Here is a 20,258-nt window from a genome sequence, read left to right as displayed (position 1 = left end):
ATGTGACCCTCGGAACTCCAATATTAGTTTAATGATATTTAAAACTTAAATATAGATGGGTCATTGCAAACCCTGCAATGGATAATGCAGATGCCGAGAACCCAGAACTTGCTAGACTTAATGGTCACTAGAAGTCTGCTCATTTCCAAAGCAGTTAAACAAGCACTTCTGAGCATCCCTGAGGTGCCTGCTGGGCTGGGCTTGTCACCAGCCATAAAAGCTATATAGCTGTTCATAAATGGTACAAAATCATTCTTAAATACTTGAAGGAGGTGTCTAGAAAAAAAGATGGATTCCACCAGAGCAAAATGCCATCCTCAAAATTCTCTGGTAGCTGACCTTCCTTGTGGACACTGCCCTGTTGAGTTCCAGAGCTGTGCCCCCAAAGGCCTGTCTGGCAGCTGATGTGAGTCTGGAAAAGTTTAACAAGTTCCTGGCCAATTAAGGAAAACAAAGACAACAGAATGAGTTGTTTTTTTGTTTTAAAGAAAGCCACAGATGTTCAATATAGAAGACAGTCCTTTAAGTTTGCCTTTACTACTTTTTTTTTTTTTGCGGTACGCGGGCCTCTCACTGTCGTGGCCTCTCCCGTTGCGGAGCACAGGCTCCGGACGCGCAGGCTCAGCAGCCATGGCTCACGGGCCCAACTGCTCCGCGGCATGTGGTATCTTCCTGGACCAGGGCACGAACCCATGTGCCCTGCATCGGCAGGCGGACTCTCAACCGCTGCACCACCAGGGAAGCCCTGCCTTTACTACTTTTTTGATGGAAAAAAAAAAAAGTTCTCTTAATGAAACGATCTTAGGTCTTTTTCTTAATTTCTCACCACTTGACAAAAAAAAAAAACTAGTTCACATGTTTTGGTCCCAGGCTGGGAACTACTGCTTTAGAATTAGTAAAAAGGCTCATGTGGGGAAGAAAAAAAAAAAAAGACAACGTGAGAACTCTTGCCTATACCAAGAAACCAAAATATTTAATTTTGTCAGAGATGGGCTTAAACTGAGAGATATGCAATCAAAATTTAATTCAACAAGTATTTACCATAGACCTATGAGTTCAGCATTATTCACTCATTTATTGGGTGCCAACTGTGTTAGGCCCTGGGCCAGGCCCTAGGGATATAGTAGTGAAGAAAATTACCCAAGATCTCTGCCCTTATGTAGCTGGCATTCTGATCAGAGGACTCAGGGAACCTCCTAGGGACATCTTAGGGTGACATACTTTTCACACCCATTCCGAGTTTCATACAATACCCAAAGTACTGCTTTAAAAATGTATGAAATACTTTAGACCTTATTTCCAACCATAAAATCTCCACGAAAGTGGCAAAATAAAACCAGAAGACAAACCAAAACAAAACTAGGCAGTGGCCTAAACTAGTCCGGAGGTCTGAGTTTAAACACATCAGAGAAGATGCTGCTGCCATCAAATGAGAATTAAGTCCGTGTCATACCATCCCAGTAGCTTGCTATACTTCTCCCTTGCATCTCTCATCACATCAGAAATTGTGCAACGTCCATCTTCCCCAGAGGACTGAGTCCCATGGTCACAGAGACCCACACTGATCTTGCTATAAGCCCAGTAACAAGTAGGCTTTCAAAACATTCAATGACCACTTAATAACTTGATGATGCTACTGCTGGGCAGCCAATAACCTGGGTCAACCAAGTAGCCTCTACAGGATCTTCAATACTGAAGCATTGGATGTGTTTCACAGCCAAACAGGGTGACACAAAGTTAGGAGGAAAACCTAGTCTGACCAGTTCAGGACAAATTTGGAAACTTCCAAAAAATGTTTTGACCTATTCAGTGAAGGTCAGACAGAGAGTAACTGGACACACCATAGATGCACCTGCAGACCAACAGTTAGACCAGAAGGGCTCTTGGAGTACATCTGTCTGGGGCTGAAAGATCCAAATAGCCCATCTTCTAAAATGCTGCACTAATGGTAGCAAGGCCCAGAACTAGGGGCTTTTGATCCCTAAGCCAATGTACTCCTGTTTGTTTTCCTTTTTCGAAGGGGTAAAAAGATACATTAAAGATTAAGAGAAAGGGATATTTGGACACAGCATGGCAAACAATTTAAATTCACATTTACCATTCCTGTTGCTAGAAATGTTTTCTCCTTGGTATACTCCCACCTCTCCTTACCTCTCCCACCCCTCACTGCTCATCCTCTCCAAAATGCCAATACTCCCACTCAATTTTTACAAAACCCTCCTTGGTCCTGCCTTATGCATCCAGACTATGTCGTTAGACCAAGGGTTGGGAAAAGCCACAACCCCTGGGCCAATTCTGGCCTGTGACCTGTTTTTGTAAATAAAGTTTTATTGGACCACAGCCAGAATCACTTGTTTGTGTATTGCCTGTGGCTGCTTTCTTACTACAAAAGAGCTGAGTAGTTGCAACAGAGATCATATGACCTATAATATGAAGTCTAGAATATTGACTCTCTGGCTCTTTACAGAAAAGTTCACAAACCCCTACCTTATACAATCAAGATGTTCTTCAAAACATGCAGTTCTAAGAAACATTCTTCCCCTGAGATACCTGAAAAGTGCAATTCTTAGTACCATATGTTCCCTTGAGAAATTATTTTTTAAAGTTTTAATAGATGCCTAGGATATAGCAGTCTTTTTAACTATAAAGAATTAAAAACACACAAAAAACTCACTTTTGAAGCAAATTCTGTGAAATGGTATGACTGATATGGTGGGCAATAAAGATTTGAAAGAGGGCAGACATCTCTTTGGAGAGTTCTAGCCATGGAGGAAAGGAAAAGCTGGGGCAGTGGCTGGAGAGAAGTGGTAATTCTTATTATGCCAACTTGCTGTGGTGACCACAATGTGTGAAGCAGTGAACATCCAGCAGACACTCAGAAAAAGAGCTGTCACAACACTGCCTCCCCCCGTCCCCCAACAAAGTCAGAAGAGGACTTCTGAAGGTCTAATGACTAGTAAACCAACATATGGAAATATGTTCAGCCTTAGCAGTTACAATAATGTGTGATGCTATTTTCACTAATTAGATTAGGAAAATAATTTTTAAAAATCTGACAGTATTCGTACAAGCCAGAGTTCAACGGTCACTGCAACCAGTCCACTCACACTGATAGCAGGCACTGTTCCAGGGCTCACTACAGCCCTTGTTGCCATTTCAGCGTCACCTCAAATGGACCCACACCAAGGGACTCTCTTCCTCCTACCATTAGCCCCACCCCCCCACCCATGGGAGAAAAATTTAACCACCAAAAGAAGTCACATTGAAAAAAAGTTTATTTAAAAAAGTTCTAGCAGCAAGAACAGTAACAAAACAAAAGGAGAGACGGACAAACAAAACAAGAAGGAGGCTGTGTCCTGTGGGACTTGTCTCCACTCTTTAATCGAGTTCTTTATACCGAGCAAACATGACTCTTCGCACAGCGTCTCGGTAAGTCTCATTGGACTGTCTCTTGCTGGTTCTTCCTGGAGCTCCCACATTGGGACCCCTCATCCGGCTTTCAGTCTGTAAAACAAAGACAAACAATGAAGTGAGCTCTATGAATTAATTAGCCTCAGGGCTGGTCTTTGACTATAAGCATTTCTGGACTAGTAAGGAGCAGGATATAGGAGAATTTTTAAAGAATGCTTAATAAACAAACACTCAAGATGAATAAGGAGGGTGGCGATGCCATGATTTCAGGATACAGGATTCAACACCAGAAATATGAGAAGCCCATCTCATATATGTGGCATTTTCAGACAGGGACTAAGACAACACAAAATGGAGAGGGTTCCCTCTTATCACCTTTTCTATCTTCTCTTCTTTTCCTTAAACATGAGGGGTGAGGCCCTTCATGGGACCCAGGACTAGTCTGTCATACAGAGTGAAGTAAGTCAGAAAGAGAAAGACAAATACCATATGCTAACACATATATACGGAATTTAAGAAAAAAAAATGTCATGAAGAACCTTCGGGTAAGACAGGAATAAAGACACAGACCTACTGGAGAACGAACTTGAGGATATGGGGAGGGAGAAGGGTGAGCTGTGACAGGGCGAGAGAGAGTCATGGACATATACACACTAACAAACGTAAGGTAGATAGCTAGTGGGAAGCAGCCGCATGGCACAGGGATATCGGCTCGGTGCTTTGTGACCGCCTGGAGGGGTGGGATAGGGAGGGTGGGAGGGAGGGAGACGCAAGACGGAAGAGATATGGGAACATATGTATATGTATAACTGATTCACTTTGTTATAAAGCAGACACTAACACACCATTGTAAAGCAATTATACCCCAATAAAGATGTTAAAAAAAAAAAAGAAAGAGAAAGACAAATACCGTACGCTAACACATATATATGGAATTTAAGAAAAAAAAATGTCATGAAGAACCTAGGAGTAAGACAGGAATAAAGACACAGACCTACTAGAGAACGGACTTGAGGATATGGGGAGGGGGAAGGGTAAGCTGGGACAAAGTGAGAGAATGGCATGGACATATATACACTACCAAACGTAAAATATATAGCTAGTGGGAAGCAGCCGCATAGCACAGGGAGATCAGCTCAGTGCTTTGTGACCCCCTGGAGGGGTGGGATAGGGAGAGTGGGAGGGAGGGAGATGCAAGAGGGAAGAGATATGGGAACATATGTATATGTATAACTGATTCACTTTGTTATAAAACAGAAACTAACACACCATTGTAAAGCAATTATATTCCAATAAAGATGTAAAAAAAAGAAAAAAAAAGACTGACAGCCTTCGGGGCTTTCCTGGTGGCGCAGTGGTTGAGAATCTGCCTGCTAATGCAGGGGACATGGGTTCGAGCCCTGGTCTGGGAGGAACACACATGCCGCGGAGCAACTAGGCCCGTGAGCCACAATACTGAGCCTGCGTGTCTGGAGCCTGTGCTCCGCAACAAGAGAGGCCCGTGCACTGCGATGAAGAGTGGCCCCCGCTTACCACAACTAGCGAAAGCCCTCGCACAGAAACGAAGACCCAACACAGTAAAAATAAATTAATAAACTCCTACCCCCGACATCTTCTTTTTTAAAAAAAAAAAAAAAAGACTGACAGGCTTCTCAGCTCTCACGTTCTTTGCCAGCAGTGGTGAAAGCCCAGCTAATAGGCAAGGACATAGCTCTGGGCCACAGAATGAGAGGAAACTAAGTATATGCCAGGTTCATGCCACCCCTAACAAGATGGAAACCATTTCACCTCCTCTGCTGAAGCCAATCCAGGATGGCCATATCCGAGGCCTGCCCCCTTCCTCCAGCCAGTGGCCTGTTGGACACAGCCTCCTTTGCTGCTATTGTCGATGCCTTCTTTACCAACAGGCTTACGATCACTGCAAAAGAAGCATACATACTTAGACACCAGCACTTTCAAAGTGACATGCTTGTGAGCCCAATAAAAACCTCTGTCCTCTTGATTCAGATTTGCCTCCTCTTAAGAATATTAAACAGTATCTTTGAGTGCCTGCTATCTATGAAACTGGCTTTGTCCTGAGGATACAGAGATGACCAAGACCTGACTCTGTTCATGGGGAAGGATGTGAGAAGGATAATATGTGAATAGATGCTTACAGCACATTGAAGAGCTCAGCCATGGATGTAGCAACAGTATATACCTACTATGGAAATACAAACAGGGAACACAAACCTGAAGGGGCATCACCAAAAATGAGGAATTCTAACAGGAGGGTATACCTGAACTGGGTCTTAACAAATGAGGAGGTTGTGAGCTAGAAAAAGCATGGGAGGAAAGGAGGACACAAGCAAGGAGAAGTGAAAGAATACAATTTGTCCAGAGGAAGAGTGGCAGGAATTGATAAAAGGCTGCTTGAGCCAGATTGTGAAAAGCCTTGAACATCATGCTAAATCATGACTCTGTACTTCATACTTCAGGCAAAGAATCTCTAGAACCCAGGCCTCCCTTTAGGCAAGGTATATGTTCACAAAAAGGCTAGTTTTAGGAGATTTCTGTTTATAAAGGTCATTTTGATGGTAGGGTAGAAAGACTGAAGAGCAAAGATGGGGAGTAAGCAGTCCAGTTTGGAGGTGAGCTAGGAATTGGGGCAAGGCTTAATTATGGATGTGGCCACTAACGATACAGAGGATAAAGGAGGAAGATTGGGACAGACCAGGTAGACCATGATGCGATGATGTTACTACTCTGAAATAGGAATACAGCAGGTTTAGCAGGACTGGACTAGAAAATAATGTGGAATATAATATTGAGTAATTGTTTAGTGTGAGGAGGCTGAGGAGTGGCCAAGAGGATATGCCCAGAAGGTAAACAGAAATAATGATTTTGAGCTCAGAAAACAGAAATGACTTGAGATGGAGCCATAGGACTTGTTAGCCTGTGAGTGGTGGCTAAAGCCTTGGGTACCGTAGGCAGTCCAAGTCAAGAGGATGGAGGAGCAAGAATAAAGGAAAACTGAGGGCAGAGTCCTGGAGAATATCTGGAATAACCCAGAAAAGGAAGAGGAGCAGGAGAGAAGACTTAGAAGGAGGAGAGCCAGTAGAATGTGATGTGATGGGTGCTGAGAATAGAGAGGCATCTCTTTCTACACCCAGCTACAGCCAATTGACTCAGGGCTAAGGTGCTCTTCCTCCTCCTGGCTGACTCCTTCAGTTTTGTCATCGTTCAGTGTATTTCAAATTGCAGAGAATGACCCAATGGGATGCTACATTGATTAAGTGGTCCCAACTTAGCACTGCTTACAAATGCGAATAGAATAGACTAAAATAAAAATGTCAGCGTTTATTGCACAGTAAGGAAGTATTTTTCATGAAGATTTCTTTTTCAGTTATTTACACACATACATATATTCTGGGCCATGATTCAAAATAATCTCTTATTGAGGGCTGTGAACAAATAAGTTGGAATGCCAGAGCCCCAGACCCCACCTAGACTTCTTAGGGGACTTTCTCCATCAATTATCTCCCCTTTCCCCACAGGCATACTCTACCCTCGCTACTAGTTCTTTTGCTTACCAATGTAGAGACTTGTTCAAGTTTCACTAGATCAATACCCTGCCTAAAACCATTTCATAACCTCCCACTGCCCTAAGACAAAGTCTTAGCAAGGTGTTAAAGGAGCATGAACTTCAAGAACTGGACTGTGTCTGTTGAGCCAGCCTCATCTCCTTGTCACTCAACCACTTATCTTCAGTGTTCAGCCCATCAAGCTACTTACAGCTTCTCAAATGCATCATGACCTCTCTCTCTTTCATCCATGAAGCATGCAGTTCCCTCCAATTGAAATGCCCTCCCCTTCTCCACCGGATTTCTGTGTCTGCCCTACAAGACAAAGTACCACCTAAGCCTTCCTATTCCCTGTTCAGACAGTCAAGGATAATACGTGTCTTGTCCACATGAATATTCCTTGCCCTTGGTGCAGTACCTGTACACAGTGGGCTATCAGCAAATTCTGTATAACTCTGGACTCACAACTTGGGAGCTCTCTGACCAGAAACAAGCACAGGAAGCTAGAGATCATATATTTCTATCAGCAGCCAACCATTTATTCAGCACCTAATGTGTGAGAATGGAGGTTCCCTAGAGAAAAAAGTCCAAGAGTGTGACATTCTTATCAGGCTAATACGGAGGTACAGTGTTACTGATGAGGAGAGAAAGGGTTCCCAACTATAGCCACTCCAGCCCTGGTTTTGAGCAGCTAAGTAGCCAGTGATTCTTACATGCAAACATACATATTCCCTGTGTTAAGACAGGTGGTAAAAAGGCTGGGGTGAACTTCATGCTCAAGAGTTCAGACAGAACCTGCTCCCGATAACCTCACTCCCCGAGAGAGAAAAAGGCAGCATGTTAAAGAAAGTGATGGTTTCATCATTAGGCTTGAGACCTAGGCTGAGTGAAGAGTTTCTAGCTTACCTGTCAGTTTCCCTGGAGTATTTAATTCGTTTCCTTTCTGGAGAATCAAAAGATTGGAGCTTTTCCCTGCGATCATTTCCTCTTTCTTTAAACCTTCCCTGTTGGTAAGCAGAAGAACAGATCTGAGACTCCCATCTGAGGGGGTGGGAGAGTGCGAAAGCTTCACTTTATTCCCGATATTTCTTCTAATGTGAAGGGATTCAACTGGTAACTCCTGGAATCTCTCATTCCTTCAAACATTCTTCTTGAGAAAGTAGTGGCTTCTCTAACTGGTAAATTTGGGAAGAAGAGGCTATCTTTTCCTCTTCTGAGGAGGAGGTGCTCTCCAATACGCCTCCACAGGTGGATTCTTGACCGTCACATAAGACCTGTCATGGGCCAGTGAAGCCTGTAGCTGGGTAAGTGAGTCTGCCTAATTGGTCTAGATAGCAAGTCCATTTGCCTCTCACTCTAAGCTACTTCCTCCAACTTGGCCTTTAACAGTAAAAGATGCTATTTCAGCAGCCCTATCCAACACTCCTTCATTGATTTTAAAAGCTGGGCAGGAAAGAGGAATGTTATTTCACCTACCCAAAGACCCTAACATCACCTTTAAAAAAAGCAACTTTACTAAGGTATAATTTATAAACTATAAAATGTACCCACTTTAATGTAGTTTGATGAGTTTTGAGAAATATATACACCATCTTTTGGGGCTTCTTCGTTCTTTATCTTCAGCACAGCCTACAAATGCTATACCAGAAAGCAAAAAGAGTTGGGGGTCAAGGGAGTAACAAGTCACCAAATCTTACCTCCCGTTCTCTCCTCTCCAGATAGGCTAGCTCCTGCTCAGACTGTTTTATCTTCCGATGGATTTCCAGGTTTTGCTGAGAAGAGAGGGAATTCTATGAGTGTAGGTCTAAAAAAAGTGGTCCTAGAAATGCTCTAGGCCTTTCCTGATAGCTGCTCTAGGACTGTAGCTCCTTTCACTGACCAACCCTCCCAAGTGATCACGGCACCATGCAAGCAACAATCCCTAACTGGTCTTGCGTTAGGCTCACCAATGGGAACCCAGGTTCTAACACTGGCTTGTCACATAGATTAGTTACATGTTGTGACACAAGACAGAATTTTATCCTACTTCTCTCCAAAGTGTAGAAGACACAAATCTGGTTTATATCTCTTTACCTAAGGTAAAAATGGGAGAGGGGAATCTGACTACACCAGTGAAGAAAACCAAATGCCCACATGCTCTGCCTACCACCACTACCACCTGCCATCCTCAGATACTATTCTCTGTGGGCACTATTCAAGCCCACAGAGAAACAGGAAAAGGAACTCCAAGGTCACAAATGAACAGATTTCTCTGAGAGTCCTGTACTCCTTGAGGGTCCTACACTCCTGAAGCGTGGCTCCTTCTGGCATATATAAGAAACTTAAGGTGTCCAGAGCAGCTCTTGTACAGAAAGGGGATTCTTTGCATTGGATTACTGCAAGGAAAGGAAAAGTGCTATAGTCCACGTTCCACTGTCCCAGGGCTAGTTCAGTTTGTGGATTCATCAGACCTCTGGCTCCTCTTTCCTGACAACAACTTTTTAATCTCTTTAGCAATTTATTAGCACTTTCATAAGAGAGCTGAATTTTAAATGTTTTGTCTGATGACTCAGAATTCCAGAAGGTCAAAGGAACTTGGAGGTAGTCTGTTGCAGGGGTTGTCAGAAGGAGCCTCTCAGAATCCTAGAAACTTTGCAGAGCCTCAACAGAGGCAGCTGGAAGAAGAGGTGTGCCTATCATGAAAGCAGAGCTTTTCAGCTTTTAGCTACATAGGACTTTGGGTTTTATATTGAGAGAAAGTCTAAATCTTATCCCCTCACGTGCTCTAGCAACATCTGCTGGAAAAGGAGTGTGAAAGAAATTACTTTATACTGAGAACACGAGTCCATCTAGGGGCTTTACTTGTCCAGAATTTGGCTCCTTGGCCAGTACATATAAATGAGAAGACTGCAAGGGAGGACCAATGTATGTCAGTTTAACACCCCAAGAATAGTTTTTGTGCCATGGCTTATAGCAATAACTCACTACATGAAGAGATGGCAGAATGTGACTCACCCTTGGGGAAAACCACACACTGTCAGAGCTAGATGGAACCAGGTGAAGCCACCAAGTATCAAAGAAGAAAAGGGCCTTATCTGAAGTCCAACTCTTAGGTTAATGGTAGAGCTAAGATGAGAAACCCAGCAGGTGAGTTTCCTTTTCCACGACCCCTTCTCCTCCTGTCTTCAGCACAGCTTCCATGTTTGGTGCCCCAGCCACAGCCATGATGCTTGCCTTGGGTCTACACCCTGAAGTTTTTTGAAGGTAGGCACCATCTTAATGTAGAGCAACTCATGAACAAAAGGTGGAGGAACAACTCATTTTTGTCTTTTTTTTTTTTTTGGCCGCGCTTTATGGCATGTGGGATCTTAATTGCCCAACCAGGGATCGAACCTGCGGCCCCTGCAGTGGAAGGTGAAGTCTTAACCACTGGACCACAGGGAAGTCCCAGCAACTCATTTTTGAATTAAACTGATTTAATTAGAGGAGTTGGGGAAGATACAGGCTGAGGAGGACAGCATAAGCTTCTTTAGTCACTGTAATGCTCAACAGTGATAAAGAGTCAAAAGTTCGAAAGGTCAGGGCCCTTCCCTTAATACCTTGTGCAGGTCTGAAAGCTGCTGGTGTTTGCTCAGAACTTCTTTATTGGGAAACTGCCTTCTGCAGAGCAGACAAGCCAGTTTATTCCAGTCAGTGAGTTTGTCTTCTTCATTCTCCTTCTTGGTCAGCTCCTCCCGCTGCTGGGGCTGTGCTGTGCGGGGCTGTGGAGGAGGGGTCTGCTCCTCCTCCTCTTCCTCCTCATAGTCACTGTCTCCTCCATATTCACCCAGGAGGCCGATCAGTGGGTTTACCACTTTAGGCTGGTAGGAGAAGGCCAGGGATTAACGCAAACTCAACCTATATTTGGGGCCTGTTTTCTGGATATTCTGATATGGGCATCTCATTTCTTTTAGCCTGAATAATGAACTGGGTTCAAAACAGGCCCACTGACCATGTTGCTCATTTCCCAGATGGAAGCAACATGGCTCGAGCTTGACTGTTCTCCTTGTCCACTGAGATAAGCCAGAAAGTTTCCCTTAGGAGTGACTCTAGCAACAGAACAGTGATGAGAAGGAAGAGAAAGGGAAACTGACAGAGACCACAGGGAGAGTTTAAAAGTTACTTTTGAAGAGGCAGAGATAGCAACCACCTCCAAGTCACTGTAACCCATGGAGAAAAGGAAAGATAACTTTCATCAAGGCTACAGTAACTCCTAGAGCAAAAGAGATTTAGGAGATGGACTAAAAGCAACTGAAGGATAAACACTCAGGTAGACAGATTCAGTTCCTGAGTAAGGCAAAGACAAAGGCATGGTTAGGACAGATGTTATAGTGAACTGAATCAATAATGTAGAGCAGGCAAAAAGTATTGATCAGTAGCTTATAGGAAATGTTAAATAATGATGCATGATCACTGGCATATGATCAATCAAAATAAAAACAGAGGGTCTCTATTGTTATATATTTGTATTTAATCGAAATAACTTGTGATTAGATTGACACTATCACTTAAAGGCATCTAAAAAATGGGTACGAATGTTAGCATTGTTCACTCTGGAGGCAAACTATAAAAATGACCATGCATGCACTCGACATCTAAGAGATTCTCATGCAGCACCAAAAGGTAGGAAACATCAGGGCCAGGAAAATGGGTTTCCTTGGTCATTTAGAAGAGAAGAATTAACAAGACCGAGATTCTAACTTAAAAAGAGCCAGTCTGGTGGGAATGTCACAAGGCAGAGGGAAAGAGGACAGATAACTGCCTTTGATTCTCCATCAATACCCCTATTAGCAGACAGGAAAATTTACCTCATGCTTATACTCAAGAAGAGTCTTGTCTGTGAGACACAGAGAGCTAAAGGACCAACACCAAAGTGAGGCATCAACCTTTGAACTTCCCTTCCCATTCGGAACCAGCCCCAGCCCTAGCCCAGTGCATCAGCTTAGCCTTACTGGTGGAGGACTCTCTTCCTTCTTCACAGTGGGAGGCAGAGGCTTCTTAAAGACATCTTCTGGGGGAGCTGTCCCCTCACTGGCATTTTCCTGAAACTGATCAAAATCCCAGATAATTTTTATATGATACTTATAAAAGCTGGGTTTAGAGTTAACCCTGTTGAAATGAGTCTGATTTTCCAAACCTCTTAATTTGTGAAATATCTGTAATGTTACTATAATGATTCCAAAATTAAAAAAAAAAACTTTAAAAACATCACATTTAGTATATATTGAGTGATTACTATATGTCAGGCACCAGATGATGCATTTATATACATTATCTCCTTCAGCCTTTACTATAATCCTTCTAAATAGGCATCAATATGCTCATTTTACAAATGATTGAGAATATGGTTAGAAAGAATAAGGGGCAAAAGCAGAATCCAAGTATTAAGCCAGGGGCTTCCCTGGTGGCACAGTGGTCGAGAATCCGCCTGCCAATGCAGGGTACATGGGTTTGATCCCTGGTCTGGGAAGATCCCACATGCCGCAGAGCAACTAAGTCCGTGCACCACAACTACTGAGCCCATGCTCTAGAGCCCATGAGCCATAACTATTGAGCCCATGTGCCACAACTACTGAAGCCTGCGTGCCCATGCTCCACAACGAGAGAAGCCACCGCAATAAGAAGCCTGCGCACTGCAATGAAGAGTAGCCCCCACCCGCCGCAACTAGAGAAAGCCCGCACGCAGCAATGAAGACCCAACACAGATGAAAATAAATAAATTTATAAAGAAAACAAAAAAAAACCCACATATTAAGCCAGTATAACTTTAAAGTCTAAGTTTTCAGTGGTGATCATTTTGTAATGTATAGAAATTTTGAATCACTATGTTGTGAACCAAAACTAACATAGTGTTGTAGGGAAACAAAAGAAAAACATAACAAAACACCCAAACAAACAAACAAACTCAAAGAAAAAGAGATCAGATTTGTAGTTACCAGAGGCAGGGTGGGAGTAGGGGGTGGGGAAATTGGATGAAGGTGGTCAAAAGGTAAGAACTTCCAATTATAATATACATAAATACTAGACATGAACAGTGCTGTATGTTATATATGAAAGCTGTTAAGAGGATAAATCTGAAGAGTTCTCATCACAAGAAAAAAACATTTTTTTCCTTTTATTTTGTTTCTTTATGAGACAATGGATGTTCACTAAACTTACTGTGGTAATCATTTCATCATGTATATAAGTCAAATCATTATGCTGTATACCTTAAACTTATACAGTGCTGTATATTAATTATATCTCAACAAAATTAGAAGAAAAAAGTTCTCAGACAGATTCTTTCTCTATATATATGTATCTGCATAAACACTAGTAGTATTAGAAGGGGGGGGAAAAAAAAGACAAGTTATGAATTAAGCCACAGGCTAATTCATCCATTTGCATTAATGCATAACTGGTGTCAGGGTGAATCAATATAATTCTTTGGAAAACAATTTGATTTTATGTCAGGAAATGTAAAAATGTTCATCATCTTTGTTCTTGAAAACTTATCCTAAGGAAGTAATTTAAAAAAGAAAAAATAAAATGTTAAATGCTGTATATTATAACAGAATAAGATTAGAAAGAAGAGACAAACAATGTAGGAATGATGAAGAAAACAAGGTCACAGTTTTACTATGAATTTTTACCATACAGGCATGGAAGTAATAAAGAGTATTATACAAACATGAAAAAATACTTATGATCAAATATAAAGTGAATAAAGAATAGAAAATGGTATCCCCTGCCTATAGAAGTGTGTATACGGAGTCAAGCCCTGAAAAGGGATGTAGGAAAGTGAAACTGTGTGGAGCTGAGGTATTGGGGTTTGAGCTGAGCCACTTTGTTCCACCATCCACAGTTTCTGTATTTAGAAAAGAGAGTGACGACAGGCTGTAAGAGGCTAGTGGACTGCCTGCTTTTTTAGTAACTCTACACCTCAAACCCAGACCTCGTCTATGACTCTTTTCTTTTAATCTGTAATTATGTGGTGAAAAGGGAGCAGATTCACAAGTCATCTTACCCTTGTCACTCCTCGGTCTTTTTTCTCCTTGCTATCTCTTTTAGACGTTTCCTTCCTGCTGCTTGACTTTCCTTGACTGGTGGGTTTCTTTTCCTTGATGTCTTCTTCCTCAGGTGACCCAGGGTCCTGGGGCACATAGACTTCTTGCTGCAATACAGTTGGAAACAGTTAAGTCTACAGAACGTTTTACTTTCCCAGTAATTCCAGATCTAAGGAGCACAGTTCCCTTCTGAGGGAAAGAACAGCTCTCTCCCTCAAGCCTAAGAAGAGACCATATCAAACAATCGAAAACTCCACTTCAGGGGCCAGGATGTAGCCAGACCACTCACTGTCCATTTTTCCAAGAACAGCACTGTTCTTGCCTGTAATGCCACAACGCATTGATTTTCTATATGTACAACAGTTAACATGAAGATTATCATCTTTAAAATCCACCTAAATAAATATAACTCAATATAAAACCTGGACTTTTTAAAACAAGAAGTAGACATGAGGTACACATAGTACAACAGTGGAGCAGCTGCCTTGAATGGAGAAATATTCAGCTTATATAGATGTAAACTTTTATACTTTTCATGTAATGAGCAACCAGAGAATACAGGGAATAAAACCTTCAAAGTAACAAATCACAGGTACTTTTCTCAAAAGAATCACTGACAAAATAACAAAGCCAAAAACTCACCTGGGTATTGGGGTCATAATAAGTTCCTGCCAAGGGGTCATAATAGTAGCCAGTAGCAGAATCATATATGTAGCAGTCAGATGAAGCTAGAGGGAATAAAACCAGAGCCAGTGTTAGTCCCTGTCCAATGAAGCCCTTGCTGGGGACTCATCAAGAACAATCTAAGAACGAGGCTGCCCAACCCAAAACAGTACAGAACCTGTAGACGATGCTCTCTGAGACATAACCCCTAGTCAACTGCATCTCTTGCCAACTTTGTGACCATGAAGATTTCAATGAATGAGTAGTCAAGCCAAAAAGAACAATAGAAATAAGACAAAGGTCACTCACACTGTTGTCCTTGTCGATTTGTATCTGAAGACCAGTCTGAATTTCTGCCACCTCCCCGCCTATCTCGGAAATATTTTTTACCCTATCACAGAAAGACAAGTTAAAATTATGGAACTTCTGATAGCCATTTACCTTAACAATTACCCACTAGAGAAAATTTAAGATCACTCTTTCAGTCACTTGAGGATTTTAATAGAGCACCCCCCAACTGCTGAAGCCTACCTGATAGTAGTGCATGTGGTCAGAATGGTCCCCAGAATCATTTCTGCAACAAACAATACAACATGTCTTGAGCCTGCTACCAAAAGCCACTTGAGGAGTGCCCAACCCTACAGATTTGCTGAGAAACTCTTTTCCCTCTTTTGTATGGAAAGGAACCAACCCAGACAGTAAGCAAGTCTGGTGATGCAGAGACTCCCGAGGGGAGGGGCAGTGGGACTCCTACAAAGCTATCGGCTGAAGCAAAACAGCAACTGAGTTGAGGGTGCCAGAGCAAGATCTGCCCCATCCCTGTAAGCTTGCCTCTCTGATGCAGCCATTTCCCAGTTACCACTCCTGGGTCAAGATGAATGAAGGAGTAAAGAAGAATAAGATTTCCCAGCACTATGGGGGTATGAACAAAGTCAAGACAGCATTTTCTTAGGATTCCAAGGGGCAAGCATATATTGCAATTTTTTCCCTGCACATCCAAGACTGTACCATCACCTGGGACCCAAAGATACCAGAGAATCAAGAGGGAAAAAACAGAAGTACCTAGTACTGCTATTTAAAGAGAAAAACAAAAACCTAGAGTCAGAACAAGGCAAGCTTCAGAAAAAGAAAACATACACACGTACCTGAAGCAACTCATACTGGGAAAGCACCACGTTTTACTACCTGTCTCTCCAGCCAGGAATAAGAGTTTCCTCCCAAAAACCTGAGTGGGGGTAGCACCCCTCTGCTTTACCTTCGTTTTCCAGTGGCCAGGTTTACAGCTACCATCTTCCCATCAATGCTAAATGGTGGATCAAGGTTCTGCAAGATCTTCACTACGCGAAGAGCTTCCTGGGGAAGCAAAGACTCATTTGAACCCAAAGAGGGAAAAGGACATGTCCCTTGAAAGAAAACTGAACATGGATTTTCCTTCTCAAAAGAAAAATTTCTAGGGCTTCCCTGGTGGCGCAGTGGTTGAGAGTCCACCTGCCGATGCAGGGGACACAGGTTTGTGCCCTGGTCCGGGAAGATCCCTCATGCCGCGGAGCGGCTGGGCCCGTGAGCCATGGCCGCTGAGCCTGTGCTCCGCAACGGGAGAGGCCACAACAATGAGAGGCCCGCATACCGCAAAAAAAAAAGAAAAATTTCTAAACATTATGTTCTGGTCATAACTGTAATACTAAGAGCACACTGGCAAAAACAGGCAACTCTTAATGAAGGGTTGATCAGAATAATGGTCAGAGTAGACATCAGTTCTTGGTATAAATTTCAGAAATTCAAATCCTCTTCTAGTCTGCAACTGTCATTGCATCAGATTCAGTTTACAAAGTCTCTTGTGATTTCTGAGCATGAAATCTAAGAAATATCAATGATTTTCATTGCTATCCTGTGAAATCTAAGAAATATCAATGATTTTCATTGCTATCCTCACATTACTTCCATAGAAAAGGGCCCCACAACTAAAACTTCAAGCCACAAGAAATCTATTAAAGCAACACTTTGAGGAAAAAGAGGAAATGCTCTGTTTCCATCAAACATAAAACTGTCTGTGGCCAGGCAAAATGATTTTAAGAAATCAGAAAATTCACTAAAATCTTGAAAAGGTTTAGTCCTCAGATTTTCCACAAGTGACTAAGCTGTCACTTTATTTTAACTGGAAACTGTAAATGCCACAAGACAAAAATGGATCTGGAAAACCACTCAGAGTTCCAACTTTCAAGGGCAGTCATTTCACCTGAATGAACCCCAAGAAAAGAGTAAGAGGGGTTATGGTACCAAGTAGCAAATGAGAATTCCAAGATTAAAGTCCTTCAAACCTTCTGGAGGTTTCTATAGCCAGCCATCCCTGGCTGAGGTAGTAGGAGGTGAGGGATCCAGGGGGCGGGGGTGGTGGTGACGGATAACTACGACTCACCGCATGGGAGTCAAGGTCAATAAAGCCATAGGTGTGGCCCATGGGGCCTGTTCTGTTCTTGATGATACGGACGTTAGCAGTAGTAAGGCGGACGTAGGGCTCCAGCACTTCCACTATCACCTCAGGTGGAGTGGAACGATAGATGCGTTTTAGCATGATTGCTGAACAAACCAAGCACAAATGGGAGAGGAGAAAGGAGAGAGAGAGAAAGGTTTACATTTTTGAAGTCCTCAGAGCCTGAGAGAGTGTGTGTGTGTGTGTGCGCGTGTGCGCGCGCGCGCGCGTGTGTGTGTGTGTGTATTTTTTTTTTTACTGCAGATGACTGCAGATGTTACCCTGCTCTACCAAGGCTGGTTCTATAACAAAATGCTAGTCAAATACTTCATATTTTTCTTCCCCAATACTTAGATATCTAAAGTTATGCTTTGCTGCATCTGAATAGCAACTTGCTATTTGGAAGATATAGATTACTTCAGAGAGGCCGGGAAAAGCAAGAGCCTCTTCAATCAGGCCGAGCAGTTTTACTAGGGTGTAGGAAGCTGCTGGTCCAGAGCCACAACACAAGCAATCTATGTTCCAACCACAGTGGTCACGGTCTGGTACATGCCCCAACAAACCACTTACTTTTGCTTTCCCCATCCTGGCGTGTCTCCCCAGACCATGGCTCCTTCTCTCGGTCTCTTCGGAAGGTGAGCCCTTCCCTCCGCGAAGGAGGGAGATACCTTTCTGCTTCTCTCTTTTGATGTCCCAAGCGTGGTTCTTGTCCTTCTTCCCGCTTCTTGGGTTCAGATTCCTTATCAGCTGACCTTGGTTGGCTGGGTTGTTTTTCTGACGGTACTGGTATGGATGTTTTCTGAGGCTGAGGGTAGGTTATTAATTCTTGCTTGGCCTCTGTCGCTAGAGGAACAGAACAGAAAGAGAATCTCCAACAGGTTTTATCCCCCCAAACACTGTGATTCCTCCTTACCTGCCACCAAATACTTATACTGGAATGCTTTTATTTTGTTTTGTTTCGCTGCACCACGTGGCATGAGAGATCTTAGTTCCCCGACGAGGGACTGAACCTGGGCCACAGCAGTGAAAGCACCAAGTCCTAACCACTGGACCACCAGGGAATTCCCTGGAATAGTTTTAAAAGTCAAAGAAATACCTACAAAAAAGTCCTCTGACAGACTTTAAGCATGGCTAATAAGACAGCATATAAAATAGTTAACAGAAGAAACTACCCAGTATTTAAAAAATTTAATCTTACGAGTTTTCTATCACTTCCCCAACATTTAAATCTTTCATGAGACCCTGATCTTTATTATTATAACCAATGATAGAACAGATCTGGGGACAAAATTACCAAAGATATGGCCCTTGCTAGAAGTTTGCTAGAAACACTTATCTCAAACGTGTATGGCTAGGGGCCTTGCTTCTTCCAGTGTTACGGTACTAAGATAGCTGCTCAAATTCTGTAGAACCAGACACCCTATTCTCCGGCGAAGCTAAGAAGAGACCTACCTGCACACAGCTCATTTATATGCAAATAATTACAATGGGCAAATGTCCTTCAAAATATAAATGACTCATTTCAAATCTCTTTCTAAAGCAGGATAATTTGTCCAGTTAATTGGAGGTATTTCTGCAATTAATTCATTCTTAGAGGAAGTCATGAGGCTCAAAAAGACATTCTATGGGAGCAGTGTAGAGATTACTTAACAGCAGTGACAGGCAACCAATGAATACTTCCTATGTATGTTTCCATGTTAAAGTTGTTTCAGCCATCTTAGTGGTATGGTGCTCAAGGGTTTTTATAAACCATCTGTTCATTTGTTAGAGTAGACTGAGAAAGAAGTCTTTCTTAAGGGAAAAAGTACAATTTTGCCTAATTGAAGTAATACAACAAGCTAAAAATCTCCAACCTGTCCATGGGGAAGTTATTTACTCACCTTCCCATATGCTGGTTTGGTCTCTAGAGCATGTAGAGCCTTCCCCAAAGATTTTCAGAACACCTGCTTCACAGCCCTCACTAGAGAGTAGAATCTCCACTATAGGCCAAAAGCCCAGCTAAGGAATTCTTTGTAGGCATGCTAAGTTCTAACCTTGGAACAAACAGATCTTTCAGAAGACTAACAGGATCCCAGCACTGAACTGTATTTTATGGTCATGCACTAGCTTTCCTTACAGAATAATATCAGAAAGAGGCACATAACAGTCATTGTTATAGGACTATTGTTACAGATGCCTTGACACACTCTTCAAGGTTGTTTACCTACAGGTTCTCAGGAGAAATTAACTTTAAAACCAAGTTACTGAGAAGCTGTTAGGTTTATTACTCTATAAAAATAACACAAACCCTCAATCCTGATTATTGTCTCTTGTTTATATTTTTACTGTTACTTTAACAAATGTTTTTGTGTTGAAGATCCTCAAATGTTTAGAACGTAAATGAGAAAATAATAACAATAGCAAATTATTCCCAATAACTTCAAAGAAGCTGGGGTAGGGTGGGTGGGGTGTCCACATGGACTAATGCCATGTAGACTCCTTCTCAGTCTAATATCCTTAAAATGTATTCTGAGTAACAATACTACTGACATCTGGTCAGCTGTGTTATGGATAAGGAGCCCATAACCCATCTCATTCCCCTGGCAGAACTCTGAGATCCAAAACGATTTACTAACAGGTCACACGAAGTTAGCTATCACACTGCACTTTTAAGAGCTTTACAGATCATCTTGTATTTAGGGATGATCACTCTTTGAAGCCAAGGAAAGCATGAAATTTGTTTTGCTCAGTGCACAAAATAAAAACTACCACCTCCATCTCTACCACCACTCACCTTCCCTTGGGCACTTGCAGAATGAACATGAAGATCGGTGTCCACCAGTGCTGGCCTTACACTACAAGGGAAAGGAAAAGAATTCAAATTGACCAAAAAAAAATTTTTTTTTAAAATCTTACTTATATCCAACACAGCAACAACTGCCAAAAAATGAAAGAAATAAGCCATATCCCAGATCACCTTAAAACCTTATCAGTCTGATGTCTTCCACTCATCAGAGCTGACGTGGACTCTGATGAGCTGGTGTTTGAGAGCTGCCTCTAACAGGGTATATGGACCTTGGAGCAGCCCCAAATGCTTTTGCTCTGGAC

At 42.4% G+C, this 20,258-nt stretch overlaps 1 protein-coding gene across 3 annotated transcripts in view; it reads right to left on the bottom strand.

Moving 5' to 3' along the window:
* Positions 1 to 3,257: 3,257 nt before the first annotated feature.
* RBM6 (RNA binding motif protein 6) overlaps positions 3,258 to 20,258 on the bottom strand; it is a 107,359-nt gene continuing 90,358 nt past the window's right edge. For all 3 annotated transcript variants that reach the window (XM_027098732.1, XM_027098731.1, XM_027098733.1), the window contains 14 exons: positions 19,945 to 20,005; positions 17,742 to 18,014; positions 17,118 to 17,278; positions 15,957 to 16,054; positions 15,233 to 15,275; positions 15,011 to 15,092; positions 14,681 to 14,766; positions 13,999 to 14,145; positions 11,945 to 12,040; positions 10,553 to 10,813; positions 8,672 to 8,746; positions 7,881 to 7,978; positions 5,200 to 5,329; positions 3,258 to 3,504 (listed from right to left, as the gene is read on the bottom strand). In XM_027098732.1, the coding sequence (XP_026954533.1) occupies positions 3,379 to 3,504; positions 5,200 to 5,329; positions 7,881 to 7,978; positions 8,672 to 8,746; positions 10,553 to 10,813; positions 11,945 to 12,040; positions 13,999 to 14,145; positions 14,681 to 14,766; positions 15,011 to 15,092; positions 15,233 to 15,275; positions 15,957 to 16,054; positions 17,118 to 17,278; positions 17,742 to 18,014; positions 19,945 to 20,005 (1,737 nt within the window). In that variant the 3' untranslated portion in view covers positions 3,258 to 3,378. The remainder of the gene's footprint in view (positions 3,505 to 5,199; positions 5,330 to 7,880; positions 7,979 to 8,671; positions 8,747 to 10,552; positions 10,814 to 11,944; positions 12,041 to 13,998; positions 14,146 to 14,680; positions 14,767 to 15,010; positions 15,093 to 15,232; positions 15,276 to 15,956; positions 16,055 to 17,117; positions 17,279 to 17,741; positions 18,015 to 19,944; positions 20,006 to 20,258) is intronic.

The sequence above is a fragment of the Aethalodelphis obliquidens genome, unplaced genomic scaffold, assembly GCF_003676395.1.
Source record: "Aethalodelphis obliquidens isolate GAN/ISIS:26980383/991018 unplaced genomic scaffold, ASM367639v1 scaffold125, whole genome shotgun sequence".
In the NCBI taxonomy this organism is placed as follows: Eukaryota; Metazoa; Chordata; class Mammalia; order Artiodactyla; family Delphinidae; genus Aethalodelphis; species Aethalodelphis obliquidens.
Note: the sequence above shows the minus strand (reverse complement) of the source record. Positions and strands in the feature narration are given on the sequence as shown.